This window comes from Scyliorhinus canicula, chromosome 11 (assembly GCF_902713615.1).
Source record: "Scyliorhinus canicula chromosome 11, sScyCan1.1, whole genome shotgun sequence".
In the NCBI taxonomy this organism is placed as follows: domain Eukaryota; kingdom Metazoa; phylum Chordata; class Chondrichthyes; order Carcharhiniformes; family Scyliorhinidae; genus Scyliorhinus; species Scyliorhinus canicula.
The window spans coordinates 41,554,302-41,570,743 of NC_052156.1; the positions used below are offsets into that span (position 1 = coordinate 41,554,302).

A 16,442-nucleotide genomic window follows, 5' to 3' on the forward strand; every position below is an offset into this window, starting at 1 on the left:
TTCAGAACTCCACTTACTTCTTCTCACTACGTTGCCATTTTAGAATCTGGGCAAAGAGCTTCTGGAATGGTTCAGTGGTAACTTTGATACTTTCAGCCAGTGGATAAATGGTCAGGTCCCATTTGTAGAGAGCTTCTTCACTGTTGATATATTCAATTAATTCCTCTGCATCTTGTAACCTTTTCTGTACTGTTCGCACATCATTCACATACTGCAAACAAAATGAATTATATTTTCTTAATACTTTGTGAATAAAAATATATAGCCAAAACTTTATACTTCAAATTGTCCAGGGAATTATTTTAACTTTGAGGGAAGTTATTCTACTAGACAAAAGCAAATACATGGACTAAAAAAGAATAACTTCCAATTCCAATTAAAATGGAAAATGCTGGATATGCTCAGCAGGTCTGGCAGCATCTGTGGAGAGAGAGAGAGAGAGAAAAGCAGGGTTAACATTTCAAGTCCACACAGCCCTTCTAAAGAACTTACCAAATCAGAATTATAGGCCAGGATTTTACACAGGTTTCAGGAATTCACTTTGATTCTCCTCAGTGTTTCCATTATTCTCTGAAGTATGAGATTTCTTGGGGTCCGTACACTAACATTTGGCTATATGACTTGTCCGCCCAACTCTTGTTCAACACCACATGATTGTGGACACCTCATTTTAAGCATGGGCCTCACTGCATAGTGACTCCAAAACAGTAAACACCATTGGTTTCTGATAGCTCACTTCCACTGGTCCACAGCTACAGGAGATGTTCTCTACAAATTGCAGGCAAACAGGCAATGTTTTCAAACTAACGGTCCCTGCCGCTATAAGAATAAAAACAGCAGGAGCTTTTCTGAAGCTTATTCAGGTACGTCAAACCTTTCACATATCAGTAAAAGTGAGGTTGCATTGAGGTTGCATCCTTCAACATCAGCAAACATTTTCATATTCGCCACTTTTGAAGACGTAAATTCCTGTGTATCTTCTGTTTAGCAACTGAGTAATTTTTTTAAGTGGAAATTATGCATAATGATAATTTAATAATTTTTTTCAGTGGCTATCAAAACCTTAAATGATGCTTAAAAACACTTAGGCCTGAATTTTGTGCTTGTCAGGCGGGCCAGGAAGCAGATATCAAATCTGCTCCTATGCAAGAACGTGTTGTAAATGTGATTTCCATGCTGGATGGCCAATTAAAGCAGAAATTAGTTGAGTCCAGTGGGAATCTGCGGGGCTTTAACAAGTGTGCAGGCAACTTCCTGAGGGGGAGGCTGTGAGAGGTGGAATTAACAAAAAGAAGAATTATTTTTAACAACAATGGTCTCAGCACTCAGTGGGCACAGAAGGCAGGATGGAAAGTCTAGTGGGCACTCTGCTCCCCATCTCTCTGATGAGTGCTTGGGCATACTCACAGAGGTGGTCAGTGCCACGACTGAAGTCCTGGCCTCCAATGGTGGCAAGAGGCAGCCACACCATGTGACCAAGTAGGCATGGACAGAGGTGGCCATCCAGGTCTGCAGGCACGATATAGGGCCATGTACCTGGATTAAATGCTGCAAAAGGTTTAATGATCTCCTGAGATTGCATGGGTAGGTAGAGAGTTGGCTTGGAAATGCAAGGAGATGTGCATTTAGGTTGCTTAAGGGTATAAGAGTGTGTGGCCAATTGGCACTGAAGCCTGTGCTGGCCAAAGCTGGGAGGTCTACCTGCTTGGCATATGAGGATGAGATATGCCAACTAAACACACCCTGCAACCTGACTCTCAGGGGCAGTGGGCCAAGCTGGATGGCATTGCATGGAGAGGGAGCACCAATGATAAATATTCTTCCCCCCTTTCAGAAGAGAAGCCATACTTTCACAGAATGAATAGGAACAGGAGGTGTGGAGCCAAATAACAGGTCTTACCCACTAGGAGATGGATGCCCTAGAACTTTAATGCCACTATGGAGCGCGTTCCACTAGTTGTGGTCATGCAGATGTTTCAGAGGAAAGCAAGAGTACAGTGAACAGATGTAAGAGTGACAGCGAGTGCAAGCATTATAGGGTTGTCTCATCTGAAATGGCAATGTCAAATCAAGAGTGCCCATTGATCCTCCAATCAAGATGGTACCATGCTGCAATTCTCCATTGTTTCAACAGCCTGCCTAGCATGCACATTGAGTATGTGATGACTGAATGTTTTGATATTTTAGGCACGATTAAGCTTCGTTACGCTCTCGCTCAAGCATAACGAGGCTAGTGAGTAGTGGGAGAGGTCAAAAACGAGATCCATGTCAGGGGGCAAAAAGTTTGCTCTGCAGCCGCTCCCACAGGCGAAATCGGAATCTCGCCATAGCATGGCAAGAAACCAATTATTACCACTTAAGTGTCATTTGCATACAATTAATGAGAGCGACCCCATATTCAATGGCCTCCCGTCATTCAGCGGACAAGATGCAAAGGAGCTAATTGAATATATCAACAAGCGCTCACGCTGGTGCCAATTAGTACTTCTTTTCAAAAATGTGAGCCTGGTGGAAGAGCTTCTGTGGGGAGCCAAGGAGGTGAGTAGCCATCTTTGCTGACAGGCAAAGAGCCCGGGGGTGCTGGGCTTCCCACCCCAGTGCTCAATGGAGGACCCTCGGCTGGGATTGGGGGACTCTCTGCGGAGGTGGACCGTCATGGGGGAGTGGGGGGGGGGGGGGGGGGGGGGGGGGGGGTGGAGAGTGGGGGGGGGTGCACTGGAGAGCTAGGCAAAGGGTCCGGGGGTCATCACGCATTGCAGAAGGAAGTGGCAGAGGCATCATAATGGTTTTGCGAAAAGGTGTTTAATATGTTGTACAAGCCCCACTCCCAATGGTCCCCCCACCTCAGCCCCCTCCCCTCCCCTCCCCCGGTGCCCTCGTGAACCTCGCCGTGCTTCTCTTAGGTTGAAGGAAGCCTGCTATTTCTGATAGGTAAAAGGATCATTGATTTAGCCATTTTGTTATAAATACTAAAGCCCAGTTCAAAAATCATTTTTTTAAATGGATCCCACAGCTGGACTCCCCTAATACTTCCGTGGGACAAACGAGAGTGACGCCATTGCCATTGCCCGCGACCCCTTGCAAGATCCTGGCTCTATCCTCACCCACAAAGCCTCCGACTCCCTCCTCCAACCCCGCATCTTCTCCGCGTTCGCCTCCCAATAATAGTAGAACAGATTCGGAAGAGCCAATCCTCCCCGCTCTGCTGCCCTGTCTGAAGCGCCGTCCTCCTAATCTCGCCACCTTCCATGTCCACACAAATGACGAGACCAACCTGACCACTCCAATAAAAAACGATTTCGGCAAAAAGACTGGTAGGCACTGAAATAAAAACAAAAACCGCAGCAAAATATTCATCTTTACCTCTTGCAACCGGCCTACCAAAGATAGGGGAAAGTTTTCCCACCTCAGTAAATCCGCTTTGACCCTGCCCACCAGACTGATAAAGTTCAACTTGCGGAACCGAGCCCAGCCCTGTGTCACCTGCACTCCCAGATATCTAAAGTGGCAAAGCCCCCACCCCAACTCCCGCCCCTGGAGAAGACATCACCCTGGTGGGAAGGAATAGGGGAAACTATCATTATCGGAAGGATGTGGATGCTTTGGAGAGGGTACAGAGGAGATTTACCACAATGCTGCCTGGAATGGAGGGCATGTTTTATGAAGAAAGATTGAGGGAGCTAGGGCTTTTCTTACTGGAATGAAGAAGGAAGAGAGGTGACTTGATAGAGGTGTACAAGGTGATGAGAGGCATGGATAGAGTGGATTGCCAGAGACGTTTCCCCAGGGCGGAAATGGCTGTCATGAGGGGACATAATTATAAGGCGATTGGAGGAAGGTATAGGGGAGATGTCAGAGGTCGGTTCTTACACAGAGAGTGGTGGGGGTGTGGAATGCACTGCCAGCGGAGGTGGTGGAGTCAGAGTCATTCAGGACATTTAAGCGACTTTTGGATATGCACATGGACAGCAGTAAATTGGAGGGGTGTAGGTTAGGTTGACCTTAGATTAGGATAAATGGTTGGCACAACATCGCGGGTCGAAGGGGCTGTACTGTGTTGTACTGTTCTATGTTCTAGTTTGCAAAAATAAAAGTATAGTATTTGAAACATTTGCTGTCGAACTAGAAGCAAATGCAACATTTCTACTGAAGGTCAAATTTACATTATAGTTCATATGAACTGTCCATTGTTCAAATGAACAGAATCGCACAGTTCAGCACATACCAGTTCAATAATAAGAGCAGAGTTTGCATTCCAACAGACATTTAAGAATTCCACGTGCAACATTTATATTAATTTTAAAAATTTAACGAGATAATGTCACACATTGAAGACTGACAACCCAATCATCAAATCAAGTGTATTGGAAACTCACCCAAACCAATCAGCATGTTACAGGGGTAGGGACAGATTGACTAAGATTGATAACAAATTCCTTAAAAAAATAGAGGTCCGGGCAGCCATTTTCATTCCGGAATCACTCTATACTATATGCTTGACTATCTACTATCTTTATTTTGTATTAAGACTGCACAAGCTGTTTTGCTTTGAGCAAGAAACCATTACTGTATTTTTGAAAGTTCGGATCGTTTGTACGCTACTAAGTTTACTCTTCTGCTGGCAGGGACTTTATTGATTTGTAACCACAAGAAGATTTCAAACTCTCAATTTTAATCAATAGACACCCAATAAAGATTTAATTTCGCATCCAGGACGTGTAGTGCAAATTTCTACTTAGGTGTATACGAGACTACACTTAACCATGGGTAGATTTCATCATAGGTCTACCACCACATCTTGGTGTTTCCCCAGGATGCACATCAGCTGTTTACCTCGTCCCATGGCCTAGGATGTCCATGGCGGGCGTCCTCTAGGGGCTCTGGGCCAGAGAGCCCCGGCACACTTGTCGGTAGCACATTCACAGCTGTGCCACCCTCTCCCGTGTGCGGAATGTGAGACGCAATCTCATCAGAAGGGTGGAACTCAGGGGGAGCTGGCGGCCACCGTCGGCACTCCACGGGATGGGTCCAGGCCACTCCTCCCAACCGGTGCCCTTTGGGCCCTGGGGTTCACCTTGTGATGGAGAGGCAACTGGATTGAGCACCAGCTGCCCTGCACCATCTGCCTCTGCCAAGCCTGGCGATTCCCCAGGATCTGCACAATGGTGTCAACGCCCTCAACGATGACCCTCAGTGACTGGGCCATGCTCTGCAGCTCCTCGGCCAAGTGAAAGCAGGACATGTCTCACAGAACCTCATCAAAGTCGGCCTGGTACTGGATGACATTCGCCAGCAAGTCGGACATTCTGCCGAGACCCTCGGCCATGGACATCACCGACCGATTGCGCGACACCTTGGCACATTCGCTCATGGTGCCGACGTCGTGCACCATGCTTTCCACTGTGGTTGCCACCCTAGCAGTGGTGGCCTCAGTGCCACACATTGTAGGCAACATCTCCTGCGCCTCTAGCCTCTGGGACTCCTCCAAGCGGTTATGGAGCTGCTGGAGTGACACTGATATCTCCCTCTAAACACCCAGGTTGGCCCCTACGGTCTACATCAGCTCCGGGTATCTTTGTACCACAGGCTGAGCATCAGGCTGGGACGCAGTCCATGGATCCAGCAGCCCTCCGACCGGTGTCTCACCTGGGGGTTCCTATCTCCACCTGATGTGCAACATCAGCAGTGTGGTGCTCACCAGATTGTGCCCCAGAAGCCTGTCCACTAGCAAGTCCTACCGAGGTGAGTGTATCTGCACTGGTGGAGGGTGGGGATGACAGCTGTGCCGCGACCACGGTTGCATCCTCGGAGCTCTCCTCCGAGGTGTTCTCCTTGGAGTCAGGAGAGGGTGCTGCCCAGGGTGGGCCAGCGCCGTCGGCTGGAGGACCTACAGGAGAATGGACATGTGGTCAGTGGGAGGGATGGGTCAGTCAGTAAGGCAACAAAACCTCACGTTTGACAGATCCTTCAGGTGGAGCCCGGTGGTTCTTCACCTCTGTGGTGCCTGCCATCCTTCGCATGACTGACCAATCTGTCCTTGGCTACACTGATCACCTCCAGATGATCGGTGGCCCACTCCTCGAAGGAGGTCAGGATTCTTATGTCTGGCACCCCTCCACCAGTCTGGGCGATCTGCCGATTATTATGGGAGAGCTTTTCCTGAGGAAAGACAGAGAGGGCATCGCTAGCCACACGCGTGTTTCACAATGGTGGGAGAGGGTATGTGATGGTGGGTTGGGGGGTGATGGACCATCAATTGAACGCGAGACGAGTTGCTGAACAAAAGTATGGCTTTAATCTACTAGATGTTAGCCCTGCGGTCGATTACAGTAGAAGGACGACCGCCGGGCGTACTGGGTATTTGGGGCGGGGTTAACTCAGCCTCTCGACCAATCGGGGAGCCGTCACATGACTGGTCTCAACCAACCGGTCGAGAGGCACATGACCGACCAGGGCCAATGGTAAGCCGGTGTTCTGCACCAATGGCAGGCAGCTATGCTAATCATACCACCACACTCACCCCTTGCGGAGAAAGAAGCCGGGGGGGGGGGTGTCAACGAGACCTGGGGGGGGGGGGGGGGGGGGGGGAGAGAACTGGTGGTATGAGAAGTAGGGAGAGAACAAAAAAGATGTATCCTTGGCTTCCCACTGGCCCAGACATTTCGCAACAGTACATAGTGTCCATACAAGGTCCATGGTGGTGTTGAAGTTAAATGGACTCGATCAGCCTTTTCGTTGCCCGTGACGTCCTGGCAGACTGCCGCAGGGGAGTTGGTGACGTTGGTTCAGCCGATGGTGGTGGTTCAGCTGATGTCCTGGACTCCGGGAGCAATGGTCCTTGAACTGTCTCCGTACCCTGGGCTGGTGGTGGAGACACCATGGATGAGGAAGGGGTGGCCTGGGTGGGGCGCTGGGGGAAAAGGGGCGGGGGGGGGTCTGTGGTGAAGGGGGGGAGGCCGCACGCCGGCGGGTGCCAGGTCCCGAAGGGAGACCGTGTCTTGCCGACCGTCGGGGTACTCCACATATGCATACTGCGGGTTAGCGTGGAGTAACTGGACTTGTTCCACCAACGGGTCGGACTTGTGCACCCGCACATGCTTCCGGAGCAAGATGGGTCCGGGGGTGGCCAGCCACGTCAGGAGAGGGGATCCGGAGGACGACTTCCTGGGGAAAACCAGAAGACGTTCATGAGGTGTTCGGTTAGTTGTGGTACAGAGGAGGGAACGGATAGAATGTAGGGCATCGGGGATAACCTCTTGCCATCGGGAAATAGGGAGATCTCTGGACCGGAGGTCCAGTAGGATGGTCTTCCAGATGGTACCATTCTCCCGCTCAACCTGTCCGTTACCCCGGGGTTTATAGCTGGCCGTCCTGCTAGAGGCAATGCCCCTGCTGAGCAGGAATTGATGCAGCTCGACGCTCATAAATGAGGACCCCCGATCGCTATGTATGTACGCGGGGTAGCCGAGCAGGGAGAAGATGGAGAGGGGGGCCTTAATGACGGTCGGTGTGGTCATGTCGGGGCAGGGAATGGCGAAGGGGAAGCGGGAGTATTCATCGATCACCGTCAGGAAGTAAATGTTGCGGTTGCTAGAGGGAAGAGGCTCCTTGAAGTCGATGCTGAGACGTTCGAAGGGGCGGGATGCTTTGATCAGATGCGCGCGCTCGGGGCGGTTTGCACTCTGCGCAGATGTGGCAGTCACGGGTTACTGTCCTGACTTCCTCGATGGAGTAGGGCAGGTTGCGGGTCATTATGAAATGATAGAAACGGGTCACCCCTGGATGGCAGAGGTCCGCGTGGCGGGAGCGGAGGCGGTCTATCTGCGCGCTGGCGCAGGTACCGCGGAACAGGGCATCAGGAGGCTCATTGAGCTTCCCATGACGATACAAGATATCGTAGTTGTACGTGGACAACTCGATCCGCCACCGCAAGATCTTGTCGTTCTTAATCTTGCCCCTCTGTGCATTATCGAACATGAAGGCTACTGACCGTTGGTCTGTGAGGAGGGTAAACTTCCTGCCGGCCAAATAGTGCCTCCAATGTCGCACAGCTTCGACTATGGCCTGGGCTTCCTTTTCCACTGAGGCATGGTGGAGTTCGGAAGCCTGGAGGGTTCTGGAGAAGAAGGCCACGGGTCTGCCCACTTGGTTCAGGGTGGCCGCCAGAGCTACTTCTGATGCATCGCTCTCGACTTGGAAGGGGAGGGGCTCGTCGATGGCGCGCATCGTGGCCTTTGCGATGTCCGCTTTGATGCGGCTAAAGGCCTGGCAGGCCTCTGACGACGGCGGGAAGGTCGTGGACTGAATGAGGGGACGGGCCTTGTCGGCGTAATTGGGAACCCATTGGGCGTAGTAAGCGAAGAAACCGAGGCAGCGTTTAAGGGATTTGAGGGTATTGGGGAGAGGGAGTTCCATCAGAAGGCGCATGCGTTCAGGGTCGGGGCCTATCACTCCGTTACGCACTACGTAGCCGAGGATGGCTAGATGGTCGGTGCTAAACACACACTTATCCTTATTGTAAGTTAGGTTAAGGGGTTTTGCGGTTTGGAGGAATTTTCGGAGGTTGGTGTCATGGTCCTGCTGGTCGTGGCCGCAGATGGTGACATTATCGAGGTACGGGAAGGTAGCCCGTAATCCGTACTTGTCAACCATTCGGTCCATCTCCCGTTGGAAGACCGAGACCCCATTTGTGACACCGAATGGAACCCTGAGGAAGTGGTAGAGGCGCCCATCAGCCTCGAACGCGGTGTACTTGTGGTCACTCGCGCGGATGGGGAGCTGGTGATAAGCGGACCTGAGGTCCACCGTGGAGAAGACTTTGTATTTCGCAATCTCGTTTACCATGGCGGAAATACGGGGGAGAGGATACGCATCCAGTTGCGTAAACCAGTTGATGGTCTGGCTGTAGTCGATGACCATCCGGTTTTTCTCCCCAGTCTGGACCACCAGCACTTGGGCTCGCCAGGGACTGTTGCTGGCCTTGATGACCCCTTCCTTCAGCAACCTATGGACCTCGGACCTGATGAAGGTCCAGTCCTGGGCGCTGTACCGTCTGCTCCGGGTCGCGACGGGTTTGCAATCGGGGTGAGATTAGCAAACAAGGAGGGGGGGTCCACTTTGAGGGATGCGAGGCTGCAGACAGTGATGGGGGGTATAGGGCCGCCGAATTGGAAGGTCAAGCTCTGCAGGTTGCACTGGAAGTCCAGTCCTAGGAGTGCCGGTGCGCAAAGGTCGGGGAGGATAAGGAGTTTATAATTTTTTAAAACCTTCCCCTGGACCGTGAGGTCCCCGATGCAGCACCCGGTGATGCGGACGGAGTGCGAACCTGAGGCTAACCCAATTTTGTGTTTTACAGGGTGGACAGGGAGCGCGCGGCGTCTTACCGTGTCAGGGTGTACGAAGCTTTCCGTGCTCCCGGAGTCCAGCAGGCAGCCCGTCTTGTGCCCGTTGAGGTGGATTTGCGTCGTCGTCTTGGCGAGCGTGCGTGGACGTGACTGGTCGAGCTGAATGGCCGCGAGCCGTGGAGAAGATCCATAGTCGTCGTCGTCGTCCAAGTGGGTGCTGGCAGGACCTTGTGTGTCAGTCCAGGATGGCGGCGCCTAGGAGCCGCACGTGGAGTCGGGGCCCCAAGATGGCGGCACCCAGGACCCGCACGTAGCGTCCGGGGCCCAGGATGGCGGCGCCCGCAGGGCACTCGTGGTTGCTGGGGGCGGGGTTAGCGGTGCCGGCGGGCCGATCGGAGCGGCTGAGAGCGGGGGCAGAGAGGCACGCAGGCCAGGCGCAGGGGCCCGGGGGCTGGGGGGGAGATTGGTGCGGTGCGCTGGAAGGAACCGGAAGGGCCCGGAGGAGGAGATCCCTGGTCGCTGCGCGGCACAGCAGCGACCGATTTGGCCTGGCAGATCGACGAAAAATGGCCCTTCTTCCCGCTGCTCTTACAAAGGGCGGAACGGGCCGGCCAGCGCGGGTGAGGGTGTTTGGCAAACCCACAGAAATAGCAGCGGGGCCCCGCGGACTTGTCAGGGCGTCGCACGGCGCAGGCCTGAGGGGGGTCGGGAGCGGCGGATGGCGGTGGGGAAGCGTGCCAGGAGGCCCAGGGCGCTGCAGTGCGGCTGGGGACATAGGCGCGGGCGTTTAAGTCGGCGACCTCCAGGGAGGTGGAGAGAGTCCATGCCTCAGTTAGGCTGAGGTCGTCTTTTTCCAGCATCCGCTGGCGGATAGCGGCGGACTGCATCCCAGCCACGTAAGCATCTCTGATCAAGAGTTCCATGTGCTCAGTGGCTGAAACCTGGAGGCAGGCGCAATTCCTTCCCAGGACAGCGAGGGCCCGGTAAAAATCGTCTAAGGACTCACCGGGGAACTGTTGTCTGGTAGCCAGCAGATATCGGGCGAACACTCGGTTTACCGGCTTAAGAAATTGTCCTTTTAGCTTATCCATGGCCACGTCGTATTCCTTTTCTTCCCCTATCATCGCGTAGGCCGCCATGCCCACGCTGGAATGGAGAATATGAAGCTTCTGTGCCATGGTGGGGGGGCTGCTTGCAGTCGCCAGATAGCTATCGAAACACGTCAGCCAATGCTTGAAGGTTTCCGACGCGTTTGGAATTTGCGGGCTGATGCGGAGGCATTCAGGCTTGATCCGGAGCTCCATCTCCAAATTTCTAGTCGATTATATTGATGTACCATCAATTGAACGCGAGACGAGTTGCTGAACAAAAGTATGGCTTTAATCTACTAGATGTTAGCCCTGCGGTCGATTACAGTAGAAGGACGACCGCCGGGCATACTGGGTATTTATACCCCGCCCTGGAGGTGGGGTTAACTCAGCCTCTCGACCAATCGGGGAGCCGTCACATGACTGGTCTCAACCAGCCAGTCGAGAGGCACATGACCGACCAGGGCCAATGGTAAGCCGGTGTTCTGCACCAATGGCAGGCAGCTATGCTAATCATACCACCACAGGGGGGTGTTGAGGGGGAGGCTGGGGGACGCAAGGAGAGTGTGGTGGTGGATGCTCCCTTGCGGGGGTGGGGTCATTGGTGTATACTCACTTGTGCTGCCCGATGTAGATCATTGACCTTCTTCCTGCACTGCTGTTTGTGGGAGTTTGCTAAGTCTATATTAGTTGCTGTGTTTCCTACATTACAACAGTGACTACTGTTGGAGTTTTCCGGCAGATGGGACTGGAAAATCCTGCCCTATACTGCTAATGAGCTTAATTGACTGTCAAAGGGCTTTGAGATATCTGGTGGTGGTGAAAATGCAAGTCTTTCTTTTTTAAGGAAGGACAAATAAAGCATATTAAATCAGATGGCTTTTTAAAGCATCTGGTAGTTTCATGGTTACAACTGCTGATGCTAGCACCTGTTAGGAAAATAAAGGTAGTTTTAAGGGATTTATATTTGTATTGGTAAACATCAGAAATAAGGAACACTTTTAAGTGGGTTTAATTGAATGTTTCTGTGTTTGGAAGGGTAAAACATAGGGTAAGATTCATGCTGGATAAAGATGCTTGTATGTGTGGGGGTTGGATAAGCTCAAACTGGGTTTCTATTGTGCTGAGAGGGGTATGGTGTGAAAAATAAATTTAAAAGCACAAACATGTGGTCATTGTTTAGCCACCTTCCTTTGTTCTTAGTTCTGACTAGAAGTCAGAGCAGTTAGAGCCTGACCACTGAAGGAACATCTCTCAACTCTGCCAGAAAGACTGGACAGGACGGGAGCTGCAAAGAGGCAGTCTTCCTGAAGTATAAGTTGCAGTCCAGTTAACCAGGGAATTGTAACAGAAAGAATAGGCGGTTGAAGTTAAGAGAACATTGACCAAGGTATTGTTCAAAAGAATTAAAGGAAGAGCAAACAAAGTGTTCTGAGTTAAAGAATCAATCACAGTATCTAGATTTAACATTGGACAGCAGACTTCATTTAGAGACAGATGAAACATACTGGGCTGGATTCTCTGTTTCAGTGGCTAAGTGCCGATGCCAGCTGAGCATGTGTATTCTTTTACGACCAAAAAATCGGCGTGAAATCCTCACCAATTCTGGAGCTGGTGAGAGGCTAGCACCAACGATGAGTGAAACTCCCGCCTCCCGCGCCGACAATGCACATGTGCACGGCTGACAACCTGCAGCGGTCACGCTGTACAACATGGTGAAAGCCGTGCGCGGACCCAACCCGCCATCCATGACCCCACAGTCCACCCTCTGGCCACCCGCACCAATACCCCCAGCCCTCGCAGAAGTAACCCCCCCCCCCCCCCACACCCGGCCAGCAGCACAGATCCCGGCCAAGTGTGGGGGCGCTTGATGCAGTCCACCGCCGCCACACCGAGTTCATGATTTCTGTGACCACACATGGTCCGTGCTATCGGGAACCTAGCCCATCAGGGGCGGAGCATCTTGGGTGAGCTGGCCGATGATTCGCCAACGTCTTTGCAACGGCGCAGGCCGCACGTTATGATGACACCAGTTTGGAGGGGGCACAGCATGACTGAGCACCGTCAAACCGGCGCCGGCCCAAATTTCGGCCTTGGAGCCCATTCTCCGCCCAATTGCCGAACTGGATTTTGGCATTGGGCAATGGAGAATCCTGCCCAGGATGTCGTTTTAACACCTTCTGGGAATCAAAATTGTGACCAGTTAGGCAAAAGGCAAAACAATTCTATTCGGGTTGTTATGAAATCCTGGACTGGATTTGGCATTAAAAGTGTAACAGAAGCTTTGATTGAAAGTGTCATTTGTAAAACCTAGACTGGACTTCGGAATGCAAACCACCAAGGGAAAGCATATATGAGAAAATTTTAAGGCGTGTTTTGGGAGTGGAGTTTAGAAACTCCACTGTGAGGATTCGGAGGAGAAAATCATAGACACTAACTTGGGTTCAGAGCAGAGTGTATACTTGACCACAGTCATCTTGTGTGTTCAAAAGGGAGTTTTTGTGTTAGTGAGACCATTGTAGTTTAAAATATACATTGTAATAATCCATGTTAATCTTTAGATTTTTGGGGGGAGTAAGGAATATTGTATAATAATCCAACTTTTCATGTTCAATTAAAAAAAATATTGTTGTTAAACCTAATTAACGATCCTGTGTCTCTGTTTCTCCATGTTTTATTAAAAAAAGTCAAAGATATTGAGCCAGGGTTCCATTCTGGAATCTCCTCGTCCAGTTATAACATCAACTGGGATTGTAACACACTCGTCTAATGCACCTATACAGTCAGGTTTAGCTACAATTAATGCCAAAATGGAGTTCTTGAGTTCATGGTCATTGATCCAAACTCTCGGATGAAGATCAACACTTTGGATCCAAGGAAATAAACAAATAAAAACATTTCTTTGATATTTAGACCAAGAAGAATACCAGTTAAATGGAATGAGCTCAAACTCAGAAATTTCAGCAAGTTTTCTTTGTTTCCATTAATCTAGTTTGGATTAAAATGATCAAATTAAGTTTTGAATAGTCAGATCAAACCGTGAAAATGTTATCAGTGTTTTTCTAACCTGCTGCATCAAGTCAAGCTCAGAGCATTGCCCAAATTCCTCTGTGCGCCGGGATAGCTTCTCCAGTTCTACAATAAGTTTTTCTCGTTTAGCCAATAGCTCAGTCTCTCCTTTAAGCTTTGCTTTCTCAACCAGCTGTACAATCAAAAATAAGGACAATTATTCAGGATTTACAATTTAAACAGTGATCAGCCATTTTGAATAAATTAAGCTGAATATACAGCAGATAACCCCTAATTGTTATACGTTAACCAAAACCCTGATGTTTTCCATGCTCTGTTGAATATCTAAATTTGTTTGACATGCTCTATTGGATCTCAAAATTTTGCCCATTCATTAAAGATGTTCCATTTAATATCAGCATTATCCAAGTCCATTCAAATACTGCATAAGTCAATAATATCACACTGAAATGAAAATGAAATGAAATGAAAATGAAATGAAAATCGCTTATTGTCACAAGTAGGCTTCAGATGAAATTACTGTGAAAAGGCCCAAGTCGCCACATTCCGGCGCCTGTTCGGGGAGGCTGGTACGGGAACCGATGTAAAGTCTAAACCTGTTAATTTACATTCAGGACAAACTTAGGACTTTTAGGCATTCCTCGTACCATCCCATATTTACAGTTTCAATTTTCTTTTGAAATTTTATAGAATGATAGTATGGTTGCAGTGCAGAAAGAGGCCATTCAGCCTGCTGTCTCTGTGCTAGCTCTTTGCAAGAGCAATTCACCTAGTCCTCCTCCCTGGTGTCCATCCCACTGCCCCCCCCCCCCACAGTGACGCAAATTCTTCCTCCTCAATTAATGATCTAATTTTGTTTTGAAAGGAACAACTGAATCTGCCTCAACCACACTCCGACAGCGCATTCCAGATCCTAACCATTTTTCAAAATGCAAAAATATTTTTCATGTGACTGTTGCTTCTTTTGCCAATCACCTTAAATCAGTGACCTCGGTCGGAATTCTCCGCTCCCGGGAAAAATCGGGAGGGCCGTCGTGAACTCGGCCGAGTTTCACGACGGCCTCGGAGGCCACTCCTCACCCCCTATTCTCCCCTCCCGGCGGGGCTAGGAGCGGCGTTCCGTAAATCTCAGCCGCGGGGGCGTCGTGCCGAGAATGACGCGGCCGGCGCACCTAATGATGTCAGCCACGCATGCGCAGGTTGGCCGGCTCCAACTCGCGCATGCGCGGCTTGACGTCATGATGTTGACGGCACGAACCCGCGCATGCGCGGTGGCCGTCTTTCCCCTCAGCCGCCCCGCAAGACGTGGCAGCTTGATCTTGCGGGGCGGCGAAGGGGAAATAGTGCGTCCGATTTGGACGCCGGCCCGACGATCGGTGAGCACCGATCGCGGGCCTGTCCTCTCCCGAGCACAGTCGTGGTGCTCTTTCCTTTCTAGGCCACCTACAAGCCCCAAATGGGCTTCTCACTCCCGTTTCACGACGGCAGCGACCAGGTGTGTTTGCCGCTGTCGTGAAACGTGAAACGTTCGCCGTGAAAAACGGCGAGCGGCGATTCTTCCAAGCCGGGGGGGGGGGGGGGGGGAATCGCGGGGGGCGCGAGGGGGGCGTGAATTTTGTTGGGGGGCCCTCCCGCGATTCTCCCACGCCGTGTGGGGAGCGGAGAACCGCGCCCCAGTTTTGTTCCTTCCAGCAATGGAAACATTGTTCAGACCCCTCATGATTTTGAATATCTGTCAAATCTCCTCTCAACCTTCTATTCTCCAAGGAGAACTGCCACAGCTTCTTCAATCCATCTGCATAATTGAAGTTCCTCATCCCTGGAACCATTCTTGTGAATCGTTCTTGCATTCTTTCTCATGCCTTTAGGACATTCTTTTTAAAGTGTAATGCAAAGATCTGGATGCAATGCTCCAGTTGAGGCCAAACCATTGTTTTATACAGCTTTATCATAACTTACTTGCTTTTGTACCCTATGCCTTATTTAGAAACACAGCATCCCCTATGCTTTATTAACCCCTCTCTAAATCTGCCATGCAACTTTCAATGATTTGTGCAGATATAAACCCAGGTCCTGCTGTTCCTGTACCCCACTAAAATTGTAACTTTTTATTTTATATTGCCTCTCCTTGTCCTTCCTACCAAACTGAATCACTTCACACTTCTCTGTATTAAATTTTATCTGCCACTTGTCAGCCAACTGCACCAAGCTCACTATTTCCTTTTGAAGTTTTTTTTACACTAGCTTGCTTACAGTTTCCAATTCTTCCAAGATTTTGTGTCATCCTGTGCTTGTACACTGAAGTCTGGGTCATTAATATACAAAGAAGAGCAGGGGTTTTAAGACTGAAAATTGACGAACCATGCTATTAATCTTCCTCAAGTCTGAAAAACAATCAATCATTCAGCACTATTGTTTCCTGTCATTCAGCCAATTTTGTATCCATGTTGCTACTGTGCCTTTTATTCTATGAACTCTCACTTCATTCACAAATCTGTTGAGCAGGATGTTATCGAATGCCCTTTGGATTTTGAATAACCTGCATTCACTGGTGACCATCAAATTTGCCCCAAATTATCATTTTTAAGATTCAAATAAACTCTAAAACATTAATTTAATAATAAATGTTTCATGAATTTCACTGTAGATAAGTGTGAGGTATTTCATTATGGAAAGAAAAATAAAACAGCCACATATTATTCACAAATTAAGAATCAACCTGGGTTAAAGGAGCTAAGGAATGTGGGAGTACAAATTCACAAATCCTTAAATGTTGTGGTGTAGGTCAATAAGGCCATTACAAAGATAAAATCGAGCATTAATGTATTCGAAGCAGTTCAGAAAAAGTTTACCAAACAAATACCTGGCTTGGGCAGGTTGTCTAATCATTGAATCATAGAATTTACGGTGCAGAAGGAGGCCATTCAGCCCATCAAGTCTGCACCGGCCCTTGGAAAGAACACCCTACCCAAGCCCACAC

The 16,442-nt window shown here is 49.9% G+C and overlaps 1 protein-coding gene across 1 annotated transcript in view; it reads right to left on the reverse strand.

Moving 5' to 3' along the window:
• The window catches only part of dnah12 (dynein, axonemal, heavy chain 12), a 385,091-nt gene that overhangs the window by 281,081 nt on the left and 87,568 nt on the right, over positions 1-16,442 (reverse strand). Inside the window, exons 15-16 of the mRNA XM_038812830.1 lie at positions 13,500-13,634; positions 18-211 (exon numbers count right to left, since the gene is read on the reverse strand). Of these exons, the coding sequence (XP_038668758.1) occupies positions 18-211; positions 13,500-13,634 (329 nt within the window). The remainder of the gene's footprint in view (positions 1-17; positions 212-13,499; positions 13,635-16,442) is intronic.